Raw genomic sequence first — 17,443 nt, forward strand, 5'->3', positions numbered from 1 at the left:
GATGCCCAACACTTTATAGTAGTCCTCCGAAAGCCTCTTCTAAAGTTTTCTAAGTAAAGTATATAAATTCAGAAATAATTCAAAATTTTAAGATTATTCAAAACATGATGCTTTAATTTCTTCACATTTCCTCTAGTTTATAAATATAAGCTAACCCTTTGGCCTCATATTATATAATGAATATTATTTATCAAAGCGATCTCATACTATCAATATCTGAGATTATAGATTAAAATGTTGTGTTATATATGAGCATTATCTCATATGACACCCAGATATTTTTTACATAAGCCCAATTATTACAATCCAATATCATGTATTTTATTTGTCCAGCATTTATATGATGCCCAACACTTTGTAGTAGTCATCCGAAAGCCTCTTCTAAAGTTTTCTAAGCAAAGTATATAAATTCAGAAATAATTCAAAATCTTAAGATTAAAGTTTTCTAAGCAAAGTATATAAATTCAGAAATAATTCAAAATCTTAAGATTATTCAAAATATGATGTTTTAATTTTCAAGCAAAGTATATAAATTCAGAAATAATTCAAAATCTTAAGATTATTCAAAATATGATGTTTTAATTTTCCCATATTTCCTCTAGTATATAAATATAAGCTAACCATTTTGCCTCATATTATATGATGAATATTATTTATCAAAGGGATCCCATACTATTACTTGTGGTTAACAAAGGCTTTAAATCTTTATTGGCTTAATTAAATTATATACCTTACAGTTTATAAAAGTTTCAATTACATACCTCCATTTGTATCTTGCTGCACTTAAATATCCTAATGTTTTTAAATTTGCATGTTTGTACCTTTTATACGCAAGAATACTATTTGTAATTTTCCTATATCTATTACCCTTTAAAAGAGGGAGTTCATGAAAAACTTTACACTCCCCAAAATAACCTTCCACCAAAGTTAGTTACCAAACGTATCCTCAATTGATAAGCCACTTTACTCTTTTTCATCGGTTACGACCCCAACCCCTCATCTCTCTCGATCTATCTTGGCCTCTCCTTCGCCGTCTTCTTAGGCTTCCTCCCCAAATCCTCCATCCCCTACCTCTCCTCTCTCCAATCCCGCAACCGAATCCTCAGCCTCAAGCTCTTCCAGGCTAAGGACCAGCTAAAAACCCTAAGGTCGAGGAGGAAGGGGGATTCCAAGGCCAACGCCCGCGTCGTCGAGATCTTCGCTAGCCACCGCCACGCGTGGCAGCAGGAGGAGCGGCGGCTTTTGGATCAGATCGAGTCGACCAACGAGGAGATCGAGGGGTTGAGGGGGAGGGTCGGGGAGCTCAAGAGAGAGGTGAGGGAGAGGGACGAGATGTGGATCTCATGGCGGCGAGGAGAGAGGAAGAGGAGGAGCACGAGGAGGTTAGGGTTACGGTTTCGGAGGGGTTAGGGTTTGGGGAGATGAACGAGATGGCGACTGGTTATTACGCAGGGGAGAAGGAGAGGGATTCGAAACGATGGGTGGAGAGAGCTGCCAGCGAGCGGTAGCAGGTAAATAATTTTTCCCTTCACTTTTCCTTTTTTAAGCAATTTATCAATTTTGTTTGTTTTAGAAATTCAGGTATCCTTTATGGGAAAAGAGCTATTAGGAATTTTTGTTATCCTTTTTTTTCTCGTAAATTTTGATTTTATTTTGAAAATTCTTAGTCTGTGCGACATCTTTCTTAATTCTTAGAATTCAAATAAAAGTAGGTATGATGTTTTGATATGTGATTAATTTCATTATGAAATTTTTTGTATTTTGAAATTAAGCATAACACCAACGTAATTGTTTTCTCTGAGGCAATTTAGGTTCTATGCATTGGAATTTAGTTTATTTTCTTGCACTGCAATTAGTTTTTACGACAATTGATATTTTTCTAATTTTTTCAGTTTTTATGCATTATTTACAGGATTAAGGATTTGAAGGTTGCTGAATCTCCCATCTATCAAGGTAAATATTAATGTTTGATATAAAATTAATTTGGTTTGTTGGATTATATATATATTTTGATTGAATTGAAATAGAAAATAGAAACTTTTTCTTTTGCTATGCATGCTTTTATTTAGTTTAAGTAAATGTTAAATGCTTAACTTTCAATTCAAAACAAACCTAATTAGCATCCTCAAGGCATCATCATTTACTACTTGGGTGTTGGATGGTTTATTCTTAGGCTTGAATTAAAAATCAATAATAGTTTAATTGTCAATATAGTTTATAGTTCTTATTGAAGAATTATATTGTATTGCTTTTCTTTAAAAACTTATGTTGTGGTGATTAAGTATATAGATCAATGATAATCTACTTCATTTATATGTTTTTTCATGCTTTGTGATATAAACCTTTATAGTTTGTTACATGCATGATGTTATGGGTTGCCAATTGCATATATATCATTGTTCACATATGTGATTTTTCTATAAAATACGAAGCATATGCTATCTTCAAGGCTCTCTGTTCAAACCAAGCTTTATGTTAACAAGTATCCGTTATTAATTAATAGTGTTCTTTTATTCACTACGGAAGCTTTTTGCTTCCAATGATTTAATATTTTTACAATCTGATCAAATATGCATGTGGTGCAAAAAATTCCATTGAATTTTCACGTTTATAACTTTTCAATTCGATTGATGTGTACTACTTACTTATGATGGTAGTCCAAAATATCTTCAATTATTCCTTCACATTAATTTGTACCATGCTAAATGTTCATCTTCAAAGCAAGACACCTAATGACATGTTATAGTGAAGGCAACTTTAGAATTATCATAAAAATGAATTAATCTTCAAGAGTTAAGACTTATAGGGTAAGTGTATTCTCCAGGCCAATACATTATCAAAAGGAATAGACCAAAACATAATAATTATGAAAAGTTGTACATTAGATCCACATTTCCCCCCTTTCTTGGCTAATATGATTTATATTTGACAGGCCAAGAAAGAAGTCAATGATAAAGTCCTGGAGCTGGAGCAGAAGTATAATAAGATCTGTGGGCTTGTGTACAGCTAAAGGAATGAGGTTATTCAATTTATTCCAGAGATTTAGTTAATTGTACGTTTATAGACAAAGGTATTTGATTCATGGGTCTTGCCTTTTCTAAGACCTTTATCCAATTTCTATTTTTCTCTTTTCAGTTATTGTTTACTTTGACCACTTGCCTATCTGCAAAATTAGCAAAAGGTAAAGATTTTTTTTATTGCTACTTTCATTTCTGGATATTTTGGGGGCTTATTGGTAATTGTATTGATAGCTCTTATTGCTTATGGTCCTTTTGATCATTTAGGTGCTTATTCAGCTTTTGGGAAGGCTAAATTCTTTGTCATAGTTTGGATTCCGCAAGCTTTAGTGCTATAAATTTTGTAGATAAGTATTATTAATGAGTTTGAATAAATGGATGCGCCTAATAGGCCTTAACGTGCTTATAAAACGAGAAACCTAATGTTTCCTCTTTTTCGAGACTTTTTAATGACTGAGTATACATGGATAAATATTAACTATTCATATGAAGATAACAGGAAGCAGTTTGGAAATTGGTGTAATCTGTGTGTTTTAGTTATGCTCATAAGCTTTTCTTTTGTCTTGTCTTGACAGTTTCATGTTATTTTGGGTTTCAGATTTTTGTTTGATCAATGAAAGCTAGCCGTCCATTTCATCTTCTTAGCGGTCATGGAGGACTTTCTCATGCTTTGATGTTTTTTCCTATAAGTGTAAGTCAACTCCCTTTCTTTCTTTGTGGTTCATGTTCCTCTGCCAGATGACAAGGAGATTGAGAGGATGGTGTTGGAGAAGAAGAAAATGGAGTTGTTGAACAAGTATACAAGTGATATGTTGATAGAGGAACAAAGTGAGGCTAAGGACATGCTTAACATCAAGAGGTAATTGTCATTTATATCTTAAATGAGATTACATTTCCCTGTACATTTTCTTTAGTTTAGTAACCCCCCTACCCTCCCACCCCCTCCCATTTTTGCTATCTGTAGAAGCTGACATCCATGGTTTCATAAAATGATTAAGTTGAAGTACACACAAATTGACATTACATACCTAATTTAACTTTTGAATCTACTTCAAGGAATGGAAGTAGATATGTTGCGTCAAATGTTGTACTTTTTAACCCCTACAAATGAAAATTCAACTATCATTCTCAACTATCATATCTTCAACTATCATTCTCAACTATCATATCTTTAACCAAACATTGGAAATATGAGTCAAATGTTGTACTTTTTAAATCCCCAAATTTTCTCGAATTTTTTCAATTATCCGTCAGTAATTTGATTATTTCTTTGCTTGGATGTTTGTAGTCATAGAAGTAATCACGTTGGATATGCACTTCATCGTCTACAGTTTCCTCAGACTCCAACTAGGGAAAAGGTACGTTCTTCATTGTATTATGAATTACTTGGTTTTGGGGTTTTATTTTATTAGGACTAAACTATGTAGGACAATGGACGAGTTGAGTTCAAAGTGGCATCTTTTATATGAATAAGAGGAATTTTCATAGTAGGTGTTCTCTCTATTGAATAAATTTAATGTTTTGTAAAAGTTTATTTTTCTTTACTGGATGCTTATTTTTTTATTACTTTAGGAACAAGGCCGGCGCTTGTAAGGGACTATTATGATGTACTGGGAGTGAGTAAGAATGCAACTGCTTCAGAAATTAAGAAAGCTTATTATGAAGTAAGCTTCATGTCCCTTTGCTGTATTTCTCCCATGATTATTTTTGCTTTTTATGTATAATTTGTTGCAGAATTGAGTTATCATTTTTGGTTGACTTGTTTTATGTTGTTTTTATTCATCTTCTTAGATACATTGATGCATATAGTTTGATTTGCACTCTAAATTGTGTATTTTCGACGTTTAAACAATGATTATCTAACTAAAATCATGATTCATGAAGCGTCAAATATACATGTCAAGTGGAAAATAGAAATTTGTTATTGTATCGCTACCATTTTCTCAGGTTGTGATCTCATTTCTTTTAGGCTCATACAATGTCTTTGTTATGGGTTAGATTCCTATATGAAAACATGTTGTATTAGTAGACTTTGTTTTCCTTGGTCTTTTTACGTAAGTCATAAGTTAACTGTTGTTATTCGGAGCATTGCTACAGTAAAATTTTATGCAATAAGCTTTAACTCTATAACCTCTTACTATTATGCTATTGGTTTACATTTGTAAATTTTCATATTTCCGATAAATTTCTGAATCGAGAGATACTTGAACTTGATCTTATTACATTCATGACACTGTTAGCAATATTGATATAATCTATTGTGGTTGAATTTTTTGGAACTGTTTTACTACTGTCGTCGATTTTGACTTAGCCCGCACTTGTATTGCATTTCGTATTAAACTTTGGCCTTCATTTTCTGGTACTGATGAAGATTACACTGTTCTGGTTCAATCTCTAATCTACATTCATCTCAAAGGTATCATGCGGGAACATGACCAATAAATTGAGAGTGAGAAGCAGTGCAAAAGTAAAAGTTTGGGTTGTGGCAATAAATGATGCGGGACTACGACCACCGGGGGACTGGTGTATGCCTCACTGTTTTGGTTCTTTTGATCCTTCTAGGGGGTTAACAGAATATGACAGTCAGGTCCAGTGGTTTGTTGATGGACAAGCTGCATTTGCTTCAATTGCTTCTTCTATTGAAGTAGCAAAATCAGAGGTCGGTTTCTTCACTCATTCAATTCAATAATGTGAAACTAGCAATTTACAAAATATTGACAGGGACAGTTCTGAAATAATTGAAATTTGTTTATAGATATTCATTACTGTCTGGTGGCTCTGTCCTGAGTTATACCTTCGACGTCATTTTCACATTCATGCGTCTTCTCGGCTTGATTCCTTGCTAGAGGCAAAGGCTAAACATGGTGTTCACGTACTTTCAGCATTACCATGTGTTGTTTCACTTGTTCTATTTTAGTTTTAGTTATTTGGTTCATCAGATTCACTGAAATTACTGATGTCGTGACTATAGTAAAGTTTTCTTGCATTATCTTATTCACTTTGTAACAATATTATCGCCTGTAATAGAAATTGAAGTATGATGTTTGACATAGAAGCATGAATCATCTTTACATGTCAATGATAATATGTCATATTTTCCGTTAGCATCAAGAAGTTGAATTATTTGGTTCTAATTAATATGCTACATATATTTGTAAATTTTTTGTATAGTAGCTTATCCTAATTGCTCATGATTGTCAACTAATTTACACTAAGGTATAGATCTACATCCTTCTTTACAAAGAAGTTGCCATTGCTTTGAAAATCAACAGTATATACAGTAAGCAAAGGCTGCTTAACATTCATGAGAATGTTAAAGTTCTGCACTATCCTGATCATTTCTCAACTCGTGTTTACTTGTGGTATGAATTCTTCCACGAATCAATCATCCCTTCCCTAAGATTTATTTTTTATGAGAAGATAATACATCATGCAATTGTGCTTAGAACAAGACCTCAGCCACAGCTGGAGCCTCATCTGCTACTCAGGTGTCTTTCTTGTTTTTTGTTTATTATGATTATGATTTTTGTAATGTTTTCCGTATGTTATCATATTTCCCCCCTTATTTCATTATTGATCCATAATGATTTCCTATTGCTTCAAAGCAAGCCTGTGGCCACTGTAGCCTCGTCTGCAACCCAGGTACTCTTTCTTGCATAATTTTGTTTTTTTATCACTGCTACAGTTATGTTTTCGCCTTCTAATTTACTCCAATTCCTTATTGAAATAGCCTGCAAGAACTGCTTCTTCAGTGCCTCCCACTCCAAGTGAAGTTCCCACTCAAGTACCGTAAGTTCAACTTAATATTTTCTTTCCAATCTTTGGCATTACTTAACTGTCGAGCCAACATGAATTCTTTGAGAGAAACATTGCTGAGCTTAGCAATGACAGGATGCAGGATTGTTAAATGCTAATTGCTAATTATGTTTCTGTGGTATCTTAGTATTCATGATGCTCTTGTTGCAATTGTGCATCTTGACAAAATTGTGATTGTTGACAATCAAATATGCTATCTGGGAGGATTTGATTTGTGCTTTGGTCGTTATGATAACCCAGAACACAGAGTTGGTGATTTCCCACCTACTATTTGTCCTTGAAAGGACTATTATAATCCAAGGTAACTATGCTAATGTTTAATTTTTAATTTTTCAGATCAAGACATATTAGTTAACTTGTTTCTACAAAACTTAAGTTTGTGGGACAAATAATATGTAATCTTATTCTATGCCATCATATAATTCACACTCATACTTGTCATACTCAGATGATGCTTAATCATAGTGTGTGTGCATCGTCGCTAAATCTCAGATTACCATTTCTATACAGGTTAGTTCTTGTCTTGAATGGCAACAGATCTGAAGTGTCAAAGCATTGTGTACCCACAATTCCTACAAAGAGGTACATGCCAAATCTTATTCATTTATAAAAAAAAAGAGGCACGTCATATCATCCATAGCATTTATTATGACAATTAACAAACTTATTTCAAGCTGCAGGATATCTATCAACTTCTAAATTATGACAAGCTGCAATTCATGTTGTATTGCTCGATGCAAATACTGTCCATGTTGTAACATCAGGAACTGAGGCATCTATAAAAATAGACATTGTTGTTCTTGAGGGTGATTTCAACAATGAAGATGAAGATGGCTGGACAAAGGAATTTGAAAGCCATGTAGTCAAAGAACGAGAATGAAAGATGCCACTGTTGACTGTGGATTTGCAGGTAACACTTAAAGAAGGTTTTGATGTGATATTGTCATATGCAGATAGCGTGTTTCATTCCATTAAGGTGATAAAACTGCAAACTACCCTTGTAATTTCTCTTGCTTTTTTTTTACTAGCTTTCCTTCTGATTAAGAAGTTGAATATAAAAGAGTAGTCCCACAAGATCAAGTGCAAACCAAACAAAAGGAGTTGGAGATATGCTCTCATTAGCATTTTGTTTTGTAAATGTTTAAGGATATTTTTTCCATAAATTTTGCATGTGGGCTATCGTTTTATTTAAAAATGTTGTACTACTGTACGCTGAGGTATTTCGAGGGTAAAATTAATGAACATTTTTTGATTGCCCAGATTGCCTCACAATGTCTCCATTGAGCTACACTTCCTTATTTCTGGATTATCATTAAAAACATTTTAACATGTTTTTCTTATGGGGTATTAATGTTTCTTTGTCAATAGATAACTAATGCAAATCCATTTTACTAAAGAATAAGGTGATTTCATGTGATATATGTGAGATTGCTAAGAATTCAGTTTACCAATCTGGTTTTTCACATGATCTTAAAGTATATATTCAAATTGATTATATTAAAATTGAGGTAAATTATCTTGAAGGATATTACTTAACTCCAAATGTTGCAAGTGCATGTCGTTAGCAATGCATATATTAGAATCTGAAACTGTTTCTAGATGTGCGTGACTAATCAATAGCAAGCTTAGAACTGTTACATCAAAAATATACAAAGATGGTTATATGTTACTGATATACACCAAAGTAATGATTATTTTCTCAGAACAAAATTATGAATCTGTAATTAAGAATTAAGCAGCATGATCTAATTACTCAATTCTGCAAAATATAAAAACCATGGTATGTGATCAAATAGAATAATTTACCAATATACTTATTACTGCAGTATTCTTACAAATGTTTATGCATTAAAATATTACAAATTTCATGTTCTCCTAGGATTTAACTATAGTTTCTACCAAGCCAGGAGCATATATAAGCAGAAAATAATATCGAACTCCATTTAATTCCTCTCTGCTTTATGTATTGAAAACTTGCCTTGCGACTATTTTGCATCTTCATCAAATGTGTGGTCATTGCATGTGTTCTTATTTCAAAATGTTTTGACTTTGGATTTAGTTATAAAAAAATGCTCATAGTTCTTTGGGAGTCTTCTGTTATGTTTGTTACATTTGTTTATGTCATAGAATATATCATGTTTCAATTTTTTTTTAATTTAAAAAAATTCTTCTTTCATGCTTGCTACAGTACACATTTTATCTATTTTAAAACCAAATACTTTTATGCCACTCATTTATTGTGTTTCATTAACAAAATCATTTGTTCATTGACCTAATATAGATAAACTGTTTTTATAATATCTTCATTTTATTAACTATTGCCAATTTTTTTTTTTTTGCATAATAGCAATTACTAAATTTCGTACTTGAAAACTTTCATTTAGGTGGTAAAAAAGAGAAAAGAAGTGGTTGCTTAACAGAGCCTTCTCGTCACCAAGCATCAGGACAAGCCGAAAATGCATGCAGCTTACTAAAAACTCGAATAGCAAATGATTCAAGAGAAGTCTTGATGAGTCAATAGTTCTATATGTCATTTCTATTAGCCAGTGATAAGTCAGCTACAATGGACCTATGCTACATCTGAATTTCATTCTTATAAGATGGTTGATTGAAACTCAATGGTGTATATCAAATAAAATTCTTTAATAAAATTATTCATTGTTTTTTATTGTTAAGAACGCAAAAAATCTATTTAATCATTTTAAAATTTTAAATTCTATCCATATGTTTGATACATGGTTACATTTAATAAAATCTTAATAAAATGAATCAATAATACAATAAAAAAAACACAATTTATCACGTGCATTGCACGTGTTATCCAACTAGTGAATATAATGATATAAGTTTAGGATAATTCTATATTTTCTACTCTTTCCATTAATAATTTATTAACATGCAATTGTCTATTAATATATTATTAGACATTACTAATAATTAATATGAGAGTTTCACAATAACATTAGAAGTTTTAGGGACCAAGTTAGACAAACTTGAAATGGCATATAATATGATTAATTAACAATAATGATTAATTTAGTTTAGTTAAGATTAAAATATAATATTTAAAAATAGGGGTAATATAGTCCATAGAAAGTTTTTTCTACAACTTCCTCTTTTAAAGGGAGTATGATTCTAAGCGAAGTATATAATTTCATTTATAATTCAAAATCTTGAGACTTATTCAAAATATGATGCTTAAAATTTTCCACATCTTCTGTACTATATAAATATAAGCTAAGCCTCTAGCCTCATATTATACGATATATATTATTTATCAAAAGAAGCACATACTATTGCTTGTGTTTAACAAGGGCTTCAAATCTTTATAGTTTTAATTAAACATAAATAGCTTACAACTTACGAAAGTTACACGCATATACCTCCACTTATATCTTAATGCACTTAGATCTTCTAATATTTTCTAAAATTGGATGTTTGTACTTATGTACGTAAGAATACTCTTTATAATTTTCCTATGTGAGTGCCACGATATAATTTTAGGACAATTCTATATTTTGTACTCATTCCAAAATAATTTATTAACTTGCAATTGTCTATCAATATAGTATTATGCATTATTAATAATTAATATGAGAGTTTTACAATAACATTAGAAGTTTTAGGGCCAAGTTAGACAAAATTGAAGTGGCATGTAATATGATTAATTAATAATGATAATTAATTTAGTTAATTTATGATTAGAATATAATATCAAAAAAGAATAGGGGTAATATAGTCCATAAAAAGTTTTTCCATAACTCCCTCTTTTAAAGGGAGTATGATTTTTCTAAATTACTCCGACACTACAAGATATAGAAGTGTAGTGTGAGCTATCTTAATGAGTCATCAATTTTTTAAAAAAATTAAAAAACAAACCGGATCATATACTTGCACTTTTTTCTTTCATACTGTAGAATTAATTTGAGTAGACCAGTCCAATTTATCACTACTCAAATAATAAGTGGTTTTGCTTCCAAATCTTTCCTCTTTAGATAATTTATCTGTACACTATTTATAAGGTATTATTTACCTTTGATGTTTATAAATAAACACTTGGCGAATCATTAGGGAAAATGAAAAGTTCATGGGAGCAGCCCAAATAGGAAAGCTGAAGAATACAATAAGTAAACCATATACTCTCTTTAAAAGTACGAGTTAGGAAAAATCTTTATATGGTCAATATTACCCATAACTTTTTTAAAATATTATATAGTTATCTTATTTTATTCTAATTTTTCTATATTCTTTGAATTTATAATTAAATAATTTATCCTATCCATAATGAGACTTTACATGTTATTGGATAAAGGTGATATGTTTGATATAATTCAAATCTTTAACTTATTTTAGTTTGCATAGAAATCTAAAAAATATATGCTAGCCAACACCTAAAAGTTTTTTGACCTTGTAAAAAAATACCCTCTAAGTTTTAAAATTGCAAAAAATACCTCCTATAAATTCAAAACTTTATTTAAAAATTATAAATTTTACTTATTTTAATTCAGTGAGAAATCTGAAAAATATATGCTAGCTAAAAATCAAAGTTTTTGACATTAGAAAAAGTATCTTGTAAGTTTTAAAAAATACAAAAAACTACTAAAATTCAAAATTTGTAAAAAATTCCTTAAAAATTTCAAACCTATAAACACACTAAAAACCTACAAATAACACAAACAACCCACAAATATTTATGGAATTTATAATAAACACTCTAAACTTTTTACAAATTGCAAGATAAAACCCTCAAGATTATAAAATTTATAAAAATCTGGATAATTTCCAACCTAACAGTACATTGGAAATATGTGAGTTATAAATATCCCCTACATAATTTATAATTTATAAAAAACACCCTTAAAGTTTCAAAAATTATAAACAAACACTTAAAATTCAAATTTTATAAAAATACCCTAAGAATTCCAAACTCATTAGTAAATTAAAAACATAGAAATTATAAATAGTCTATAAACAATTTACAATCTATAGAAAAGACCTATAAGTTTAAAAAAAAATACAAAAAATCCCTAATATTCATAATTTACAAAAAACACCATGAGAATTTCTAACCTATAGACACTAAAATTAATATACAAAATTACTAGCAACCCCTAAAAAATAAAAAATTTACAAAAAAAATATAATACTCCCTTTAAAAATATAGTTTTAGGAAAAACTTTTCATAGTTAATATTACCCATATTTTTTTAAAAAAGAACATAACTACTTAAAAATCTATTAGATTTGAAATTTACAAAAAAAAACAAATTTAAAGTTTAATACATTGTAAATTACCCCTCTAAAATTTGAAAATTTTCAATGATTTTTTGTAGTTCCTTGATTTTAATGTAATTTTTAATAGTTTTGTATATTTGTAAATTATAAAAGTTTAGGTTGTTTATTTGACCATTTTAAAAACTTTTGAGGGTATTTCTTTTGTAGTTTAATTTTCATTGTGTTTTTAGTGTAATGCATAGATACATCAATTAATGATGATATTGAAGAGTAAGTTGTTCTTAAGATGTTTTAGGCTATAGTTAAGTATGCACATCATTATTACTAGGCAATATAGCTTATACATGCAAAAAATTTCAAACAATCTATATAGTGGCTAAAAAGTTTTTAACTTTAATGTATTATTTTTTATAAATTATATTTAATGTGAACCCACCATATAATTTTAATTGTGGTCATTATAATTTTAATTGATTGACTATATATGTATATAGACCATAAATTACTTTACTTTCTCGCACGAACTAATCTTTGACACTAAATAGTTTAAATTATTACTTTTAAATTACATTTATTTATTTACCTACAGGATAATATAATTTCAATTCCTATTTTTTTCTTGAGATTTATTTTATAGTTTCGCGTATCAAATTAGTAACTAAAAAATAATTATTTATGTTTAAATTAGAATGATTGTAATTGATCACTCACTATGAAATTTTTATAAAGATATATATCTTACTTTCTATAGCTCTTTGCACCGCCCTTGTATATTTTATCAATTAGTTGTTAATTTGACATATTATATTACTTTTTCTTTGTAGAAATTTCTTCTTTGACTTTTGTATTATGTAATCACTATGTCACCATTCTAGCGTAGACAGAACCTCATTCTAAATAACTTCAAACTAATGTTTGAGTTGAACTGAAGTATATACTATTGCTACTATATGTATATATTTTTTAAGAAAATCATGTATATACTTTTTAAATAGAAAAGAATATTCTAACCTCTGATATTATAAAAATAAAATAGAGTCAATTGAGTGACTAGCAAAAGAGGACTTACATTAGAAAATTGTGAATAATAAGATAAAGAGGAAAAGTAATGACATTGCCAATAGTATTATCAATAGCATACTATAACTGTCGGATTGCTGACTTCAGTGAATTCTTCCTCTGATTGCATCACCGGGACGCCTTCACCGTGATGACTCCAAAATACATAAGAGCTATCAAATCCATTGATTGACAGATGAAAACTTACGTCACTCCTAGCAAGCATTTTACCGTTCCTGCAATTCTTACAAGGACAGAAAATCGACCCGCTTAGCGACCGTAGAGGATTTTTGTCAGAGTAGGCTAAGAAAGCTTCTATCCCATCCTTGTACCGGGTGTCTAGATGTCTTCGATCACGTGGTATGCTCATGAACGATTTGTCAGGAACTGTCCGCATCTATAATTTAAAAATTAATGGAAGTCAGCATATCCCGACATATATCATTTTAATTTAGGGATGTAAACGTGTGTTCAGAGGACCGCATGTGTGACCGGCTGTCAGAGGAAGGCTTCTATCCCATTAGGTATGTAAACGTGACGTGTATATGTATTTACGTGTGTTCAAGTGTACTTTCAATTCGTCAAAATTTCGGCAGCACCTACCCGCTGTTCTCCGAGTACACTATAATGGGAAGGATATACTCATGCATATCCCTCCGCAATTTGTACACGGAGAACAACGAGTAAGCGCCGCCAAAACTCTGACGAAAAGAAAGTACAAAAGAACACAAGTAAATACATATACACGCGATGTTTACTTACCTAACCCGTCCAAACTGGACAGATCCAATAAATATTTATATATAAGCCCCCTCTCACATACGCGTACAAAAAAGTTATCGGACCGAACAAGATGGCCTCGTATCCGCCAACGATCCTGTACGTGTATGTGACAAGTAAATAAAGAGATTATATATAGTATTTATTGGACGGGGTATTCTACGGCTCGAAAATATGAGTGTACAGTGTGTGCAATTTCTATGTAATTAGCGATATAATAGTTACGCTAACCCATTATCGATCCTCACCCCCACCCTCACCCTCACCCTCAACCTAACCCTAACCCAACCCTAACCCTAACCTCAACCTCAACCTCACCATCACCCCCACACTCACCCTCACCCTCACCTAAAAAGCCTTAATACAACTCTAGAGTTCTGTAGTATTGTCTACTTAATGGACCTTGACTTTTGTGATAAAATATATTTCATCCCATGAATTAGGCAAACTGGTATTATATGTCAAACCATGATTTAGCAGATATACAACTTTCTATCATTTAACTTTGGCATTTTTAAATTTATTCAGTTAGTGATTTTACAAATGTTGTTAAATCATAGACACTTCACAAAGCCTAATGTAATTCTTCATTAGACTAGTGGAAAGGTTAGGTCCTTTAAGTTTTCTGCTATGTTACAGAATAAGTATGGTAAAGTGGTAAGAGTACCTCATTATATGTCAGGTTCTAGTTCGTAAAGATAAGCTTTCCAACTTATATGAGCCATATAATTTACATATCAATCGTGCAAAGTACATCAACAAAGTGTTAAACTATACTAAGTTTTACAGAACCTGACATAGGAAGCTGAGCATAATTATACTAACTACAACATATAAATAATTCTTGGTTCAATAGTCTGAAAGGAAAGTTGAACTACTCCCAAAATTAAAAACTGTCTATAACAATTAGTAACAATATACCAATACCTTTGACAAGTCACTAAGCCACTCCCCACCGACCCCAATAACAGCTTGTACGCCTTGAGCTAATCTTATTGCACCCCTAGGTCCTGTCTTTATTGACGTCTGAATAATGTCTTCCACCAGCTTCGGTAAGTCGCCAATGCTGTCTGGAGCCAAATTATAAGTGAATTTCATCAATTTAATCACAAAGCATTTATGGCTTCTTATTCTCCATTAGTTTAATGTTGTTATGAAAGATAACACTTTCAGGAACAAAGAGAGGTTTTACTTACCAACTCTAAAATGCGCGCTAACAGCCCTCTCAAATCTTCTTCTTCTTTACCCGAGGGAAAAACTGTGCACTGTCCACAAAGTAAAATATGAAATACTTTAAACAATGTCAGCATATATATGAAACTGCTTACGATAACATAGTAAGAAGTTATTGCCAGAAACTCAACAAATTGATGACGTGAGTAACAAAAAAAATGATGCCAAAGCTACGATCAAGAAAATATAGCAATTAGGAAATTTTCTTATACCCACACTACATATATGATATATAGATGCATATGTAAATACATAAATATGTGTTTCCAGATGACAGCACTCTCACATTACAATTTTGCACCCCTTATACTTTCAAGCCTCCTACCATGAGGAAACTCTCAATTCTAGGACATTACACTACAAGTACTCTAGGATCATATCCAACTAGCCCAACAGTGGATGAAGAAACTTGGAAATGACAAATGCACTAACTGCGTGTTTTTTTCCCAAATGTTCTGACCCTACTATAAAAAGAGAAAATATCTTCTGTCCCAGGGCAGGGAATACACAAACTCTTTTATCACCTCTTTATTTCCTCTTCAGATATTCTCCTCTAGAGCTCATCCCCTCTCAGATATGTCTCTCCTTTTAAGATCTTGCCTACATTTGCCTCCATGTTGCTAGCCTAACTTGTAAAGGTTTTCATCATTATTTTGTAACTTTTTAAGCTTTCGTATAGTACGTCAGTAGCCTATTACACATTTCCTTCTCTTTTCTCTCGATTCCAATAGAAAACTTTTGTTGTGTTCTGGTTTGCAATGAGAGCAAATAACTATTCCTCTAGCTCAAATACTCATCCTGATGCGAGAGTTCATAACAAGATACAAACTAAACCCTTGTGTGATTCTAACATGCTCTCAAATAGATTAAAATTTGACATTCTTCTTCAAATACGGAGTTCCCTCTTATGAAAGGGGGGAAATGCAGCTAATAATATAGCAGGTCAACGCCAACCAGCAACTATATCTGAAAAAGAAAGAAGCTAAATCGTAACAATATAGTAACCCCAAGATCTTGAAATTAGCAAGTAAGATCAATATTTCAAACGCATTCCAAGAATCAACATTAAACTTAAACGATTTGACTTTCAAACATCTGAACACAAGCATATCATAATTTCAAGAAAGAAATATATTAAAAAAATCATCAATCGCAGTGCCATATTATTCGGATCAAAAGAAATTACCCTCGGCGGCAGTCTCCTGAACCTCGGAGATCACCGAGCCACGGCGATCGGGCTTCGGATCCGTCGAACCTGCCACCGCTGATCGAACCTTCTGGAAACGGCGAGAAACGCTAAGTCCTGTGAATAGGGGAAGAGATCTCTCACCGAAACCTAGTTCGCCGCCGCGGATCGAGAGGGAGGATCGAGGAGAGGAGGCGATCGCGAGGTTGGGGTGAAAGCGGGGGAGAGCTAGGGTTTCGAGAGCGGGTGACGCCGTTGCAAGAGGGGAGATTGAGGAGGAGGACGAAGGCTCTGAGAGATCTTGAGCAGCGCGATCGATGAAAACGATGATCTCGGTTAGAGAAGCGACGGTATTTCCGTCGCTAAAGATTTTTTAGCGACGGAAATTCCGTCGCTAAAACTAATTTAGCGACGAAAAAAAATTCGTCGTAAAATATTTTAGCGACGGACAATTTCCGTCGCTAAATGGCTATAATTCCGTCGCTATAAGTGATTTAGCGATGGATAAATAGCGACGGACTTATCCGTCGCTATAAGTTGACTTATAGCGACGAAAAATTCCGTCGCTATTTTTCCGTAGGTAAAATCTCATTTTCTACTAGTGCTATAAGCATCGATGTTTCCATATATATACTTTATAATTTATTAAAAAGGGTATATAATCTTATATAATAAAATTAATTTAATACTGAATAGTAATATCATTGTAAATGAGCAATTACAAAGATGTTAGGGACTGACATGTATATATTTAAGATTTCACGACGAATATCTTAATAACCTATTTATATAAGCACACCCATTTTGTCATCTATTCTGTTCACTTTTCTCCTCGCTCATTCTCCACCAATTTTGCTGTCACGCTCGAAGAGAAATATAATTCATGTCGGTGAGGTCTTCTCTCCCTCTATCCCTTGATCTCATATTTTTTTAATTAGTTTCTTTAATTCTCTTTTAATAATTCCTTGGATCCATTTCATGCTTCATTCTGTGAAGTGTATGTTAGATTTAATTTAAATATATTTTTATTTTAATTGTTATTTTTTCCTATTTATGGGTCGATTAATCACCAGAATGTTTAGGTCTTTTCGCCCATTTCATATTTTGAATTAACAGTT

General features: G+C 31.9%; 2 protein-coding genes and 1 long non-coding RNA gene across 4 annotated transcripts; 2 read left to right on the forward strand and 1 right to left on the reverse strand.

Annotated features, from left to right (window-relative positions):
• LOC109846944 lies at positions 1,344 to 3,880 on the forward strand. The gene is made up of 3 exons (XM_020416184.1): positions 1,344 to 1,504; positions 1,913 to 1,953; positions 3,756 to 3,880. The coding sequence occupies exons 1-3, from the start codon at positions 1,344 to 1,346 to the stop codon at positions 3,878 to 3,880; spliced, it is 327 nt and encodes a 108-aa protein (XP_020271773.1).
• LOC109847595 (phospholipase D zeta 1-like) lies at positions 4,468 to 6,028 on the forward strand. Its single transcript, XM_020416826.1, has 4 exons — positions 4,468 to 4,504; positions 4,590 to 4,681; positions 5,434 to 5,676; positions 5,773 to 6,028. Exons 1-4 carry the CDS (start codon positions 4,483 to 4,485, stop codon positions 5,932 to 5,934), a joined length of 519 nt encoding a protein of 172 aa, XP_020272415.1. The 5' UTR covers positions 4,468 to 4,482; the 3' UTR covers positions 5,935 to 6,028.
• LOC109851000 lies at positions 13,092 to 16,661 on the reverse strand. Of its 2 annotated transcripts, none has more exons than XR_002249640.1 (4): positions 16,326 to 16,661; positions 15,103 to 15,171; positions 14,834 to 14,976; positions 13,092 to 13,523 (listed from the first exon to the last, which is right to left on the reverse strand). It is a non-coding gene; the product is annotated as an uncharacterized LOC109851000 (long non-coding RNA). The 2 variants fall into 2 exon arrangements; XR_002249641.1 differs by lacking the exon at positions 13,092 to 13,523 and adding an exon at positions 13,862 to 14,003.

Source organism: Asparagus officinalis, chromosome 7 (assembly GCF_001876935.1).
Source record: "Asparagus officinalis chromosome 7, Aspof.V1, whole genome shotgun sequence".
Taxonomy (NCBI): domain Eukaryota; kingdom Viridiplantae; phylum Streptophyta; class Magnoliopsida; order Asparagales; family Asparagaceae; genus Asparagus; species Asparagus officinalis.

Bases quoted from the DNA above. Each gene is read 5' to 3' on its own strand.
- LOC109846944 (XM_020416184.1), top strand. From the start codon at position 1,344: ATGGCGGCGAGGAGAGAGGAAGAGGAGGAGCACGAGGAGGTTAGGGTT. The intron at 1,505-1,912 runs GTAGCAGGTAAA...CATTATTTACAG, and splicing joins GAGAGAGCTGCCAGCGAGCG to GATTAAGGATTTGAAGGTTG. The intron at 1,954-3,755 runs GTAAATATTAAT...TTCCTCTGCCAG, and splicing joins TGAATCTCCCATCTATCAAG to ATGACAAGGAGATTGAGAGG.
- LOC109847595 (XM_020416826.1), top strand. From the start codon at position 4,483: ATGAATAAGAGGAATTTTCATA. The intron at 4,505-4,589 runs GTAGGTGTTCTC...TTATTACTTTAG, and splicing joins GAATAAGAGGAATTTTCATA to GAACAAGGCCGGCGCTTGTA. The intron at 4,682-5,433 runs GTAAGCTTCATG...TTCATCTCAAAG, and splicing joins TTAAGAAAGCTTATTATGAA to GTATCATGCGGGAACATGAC.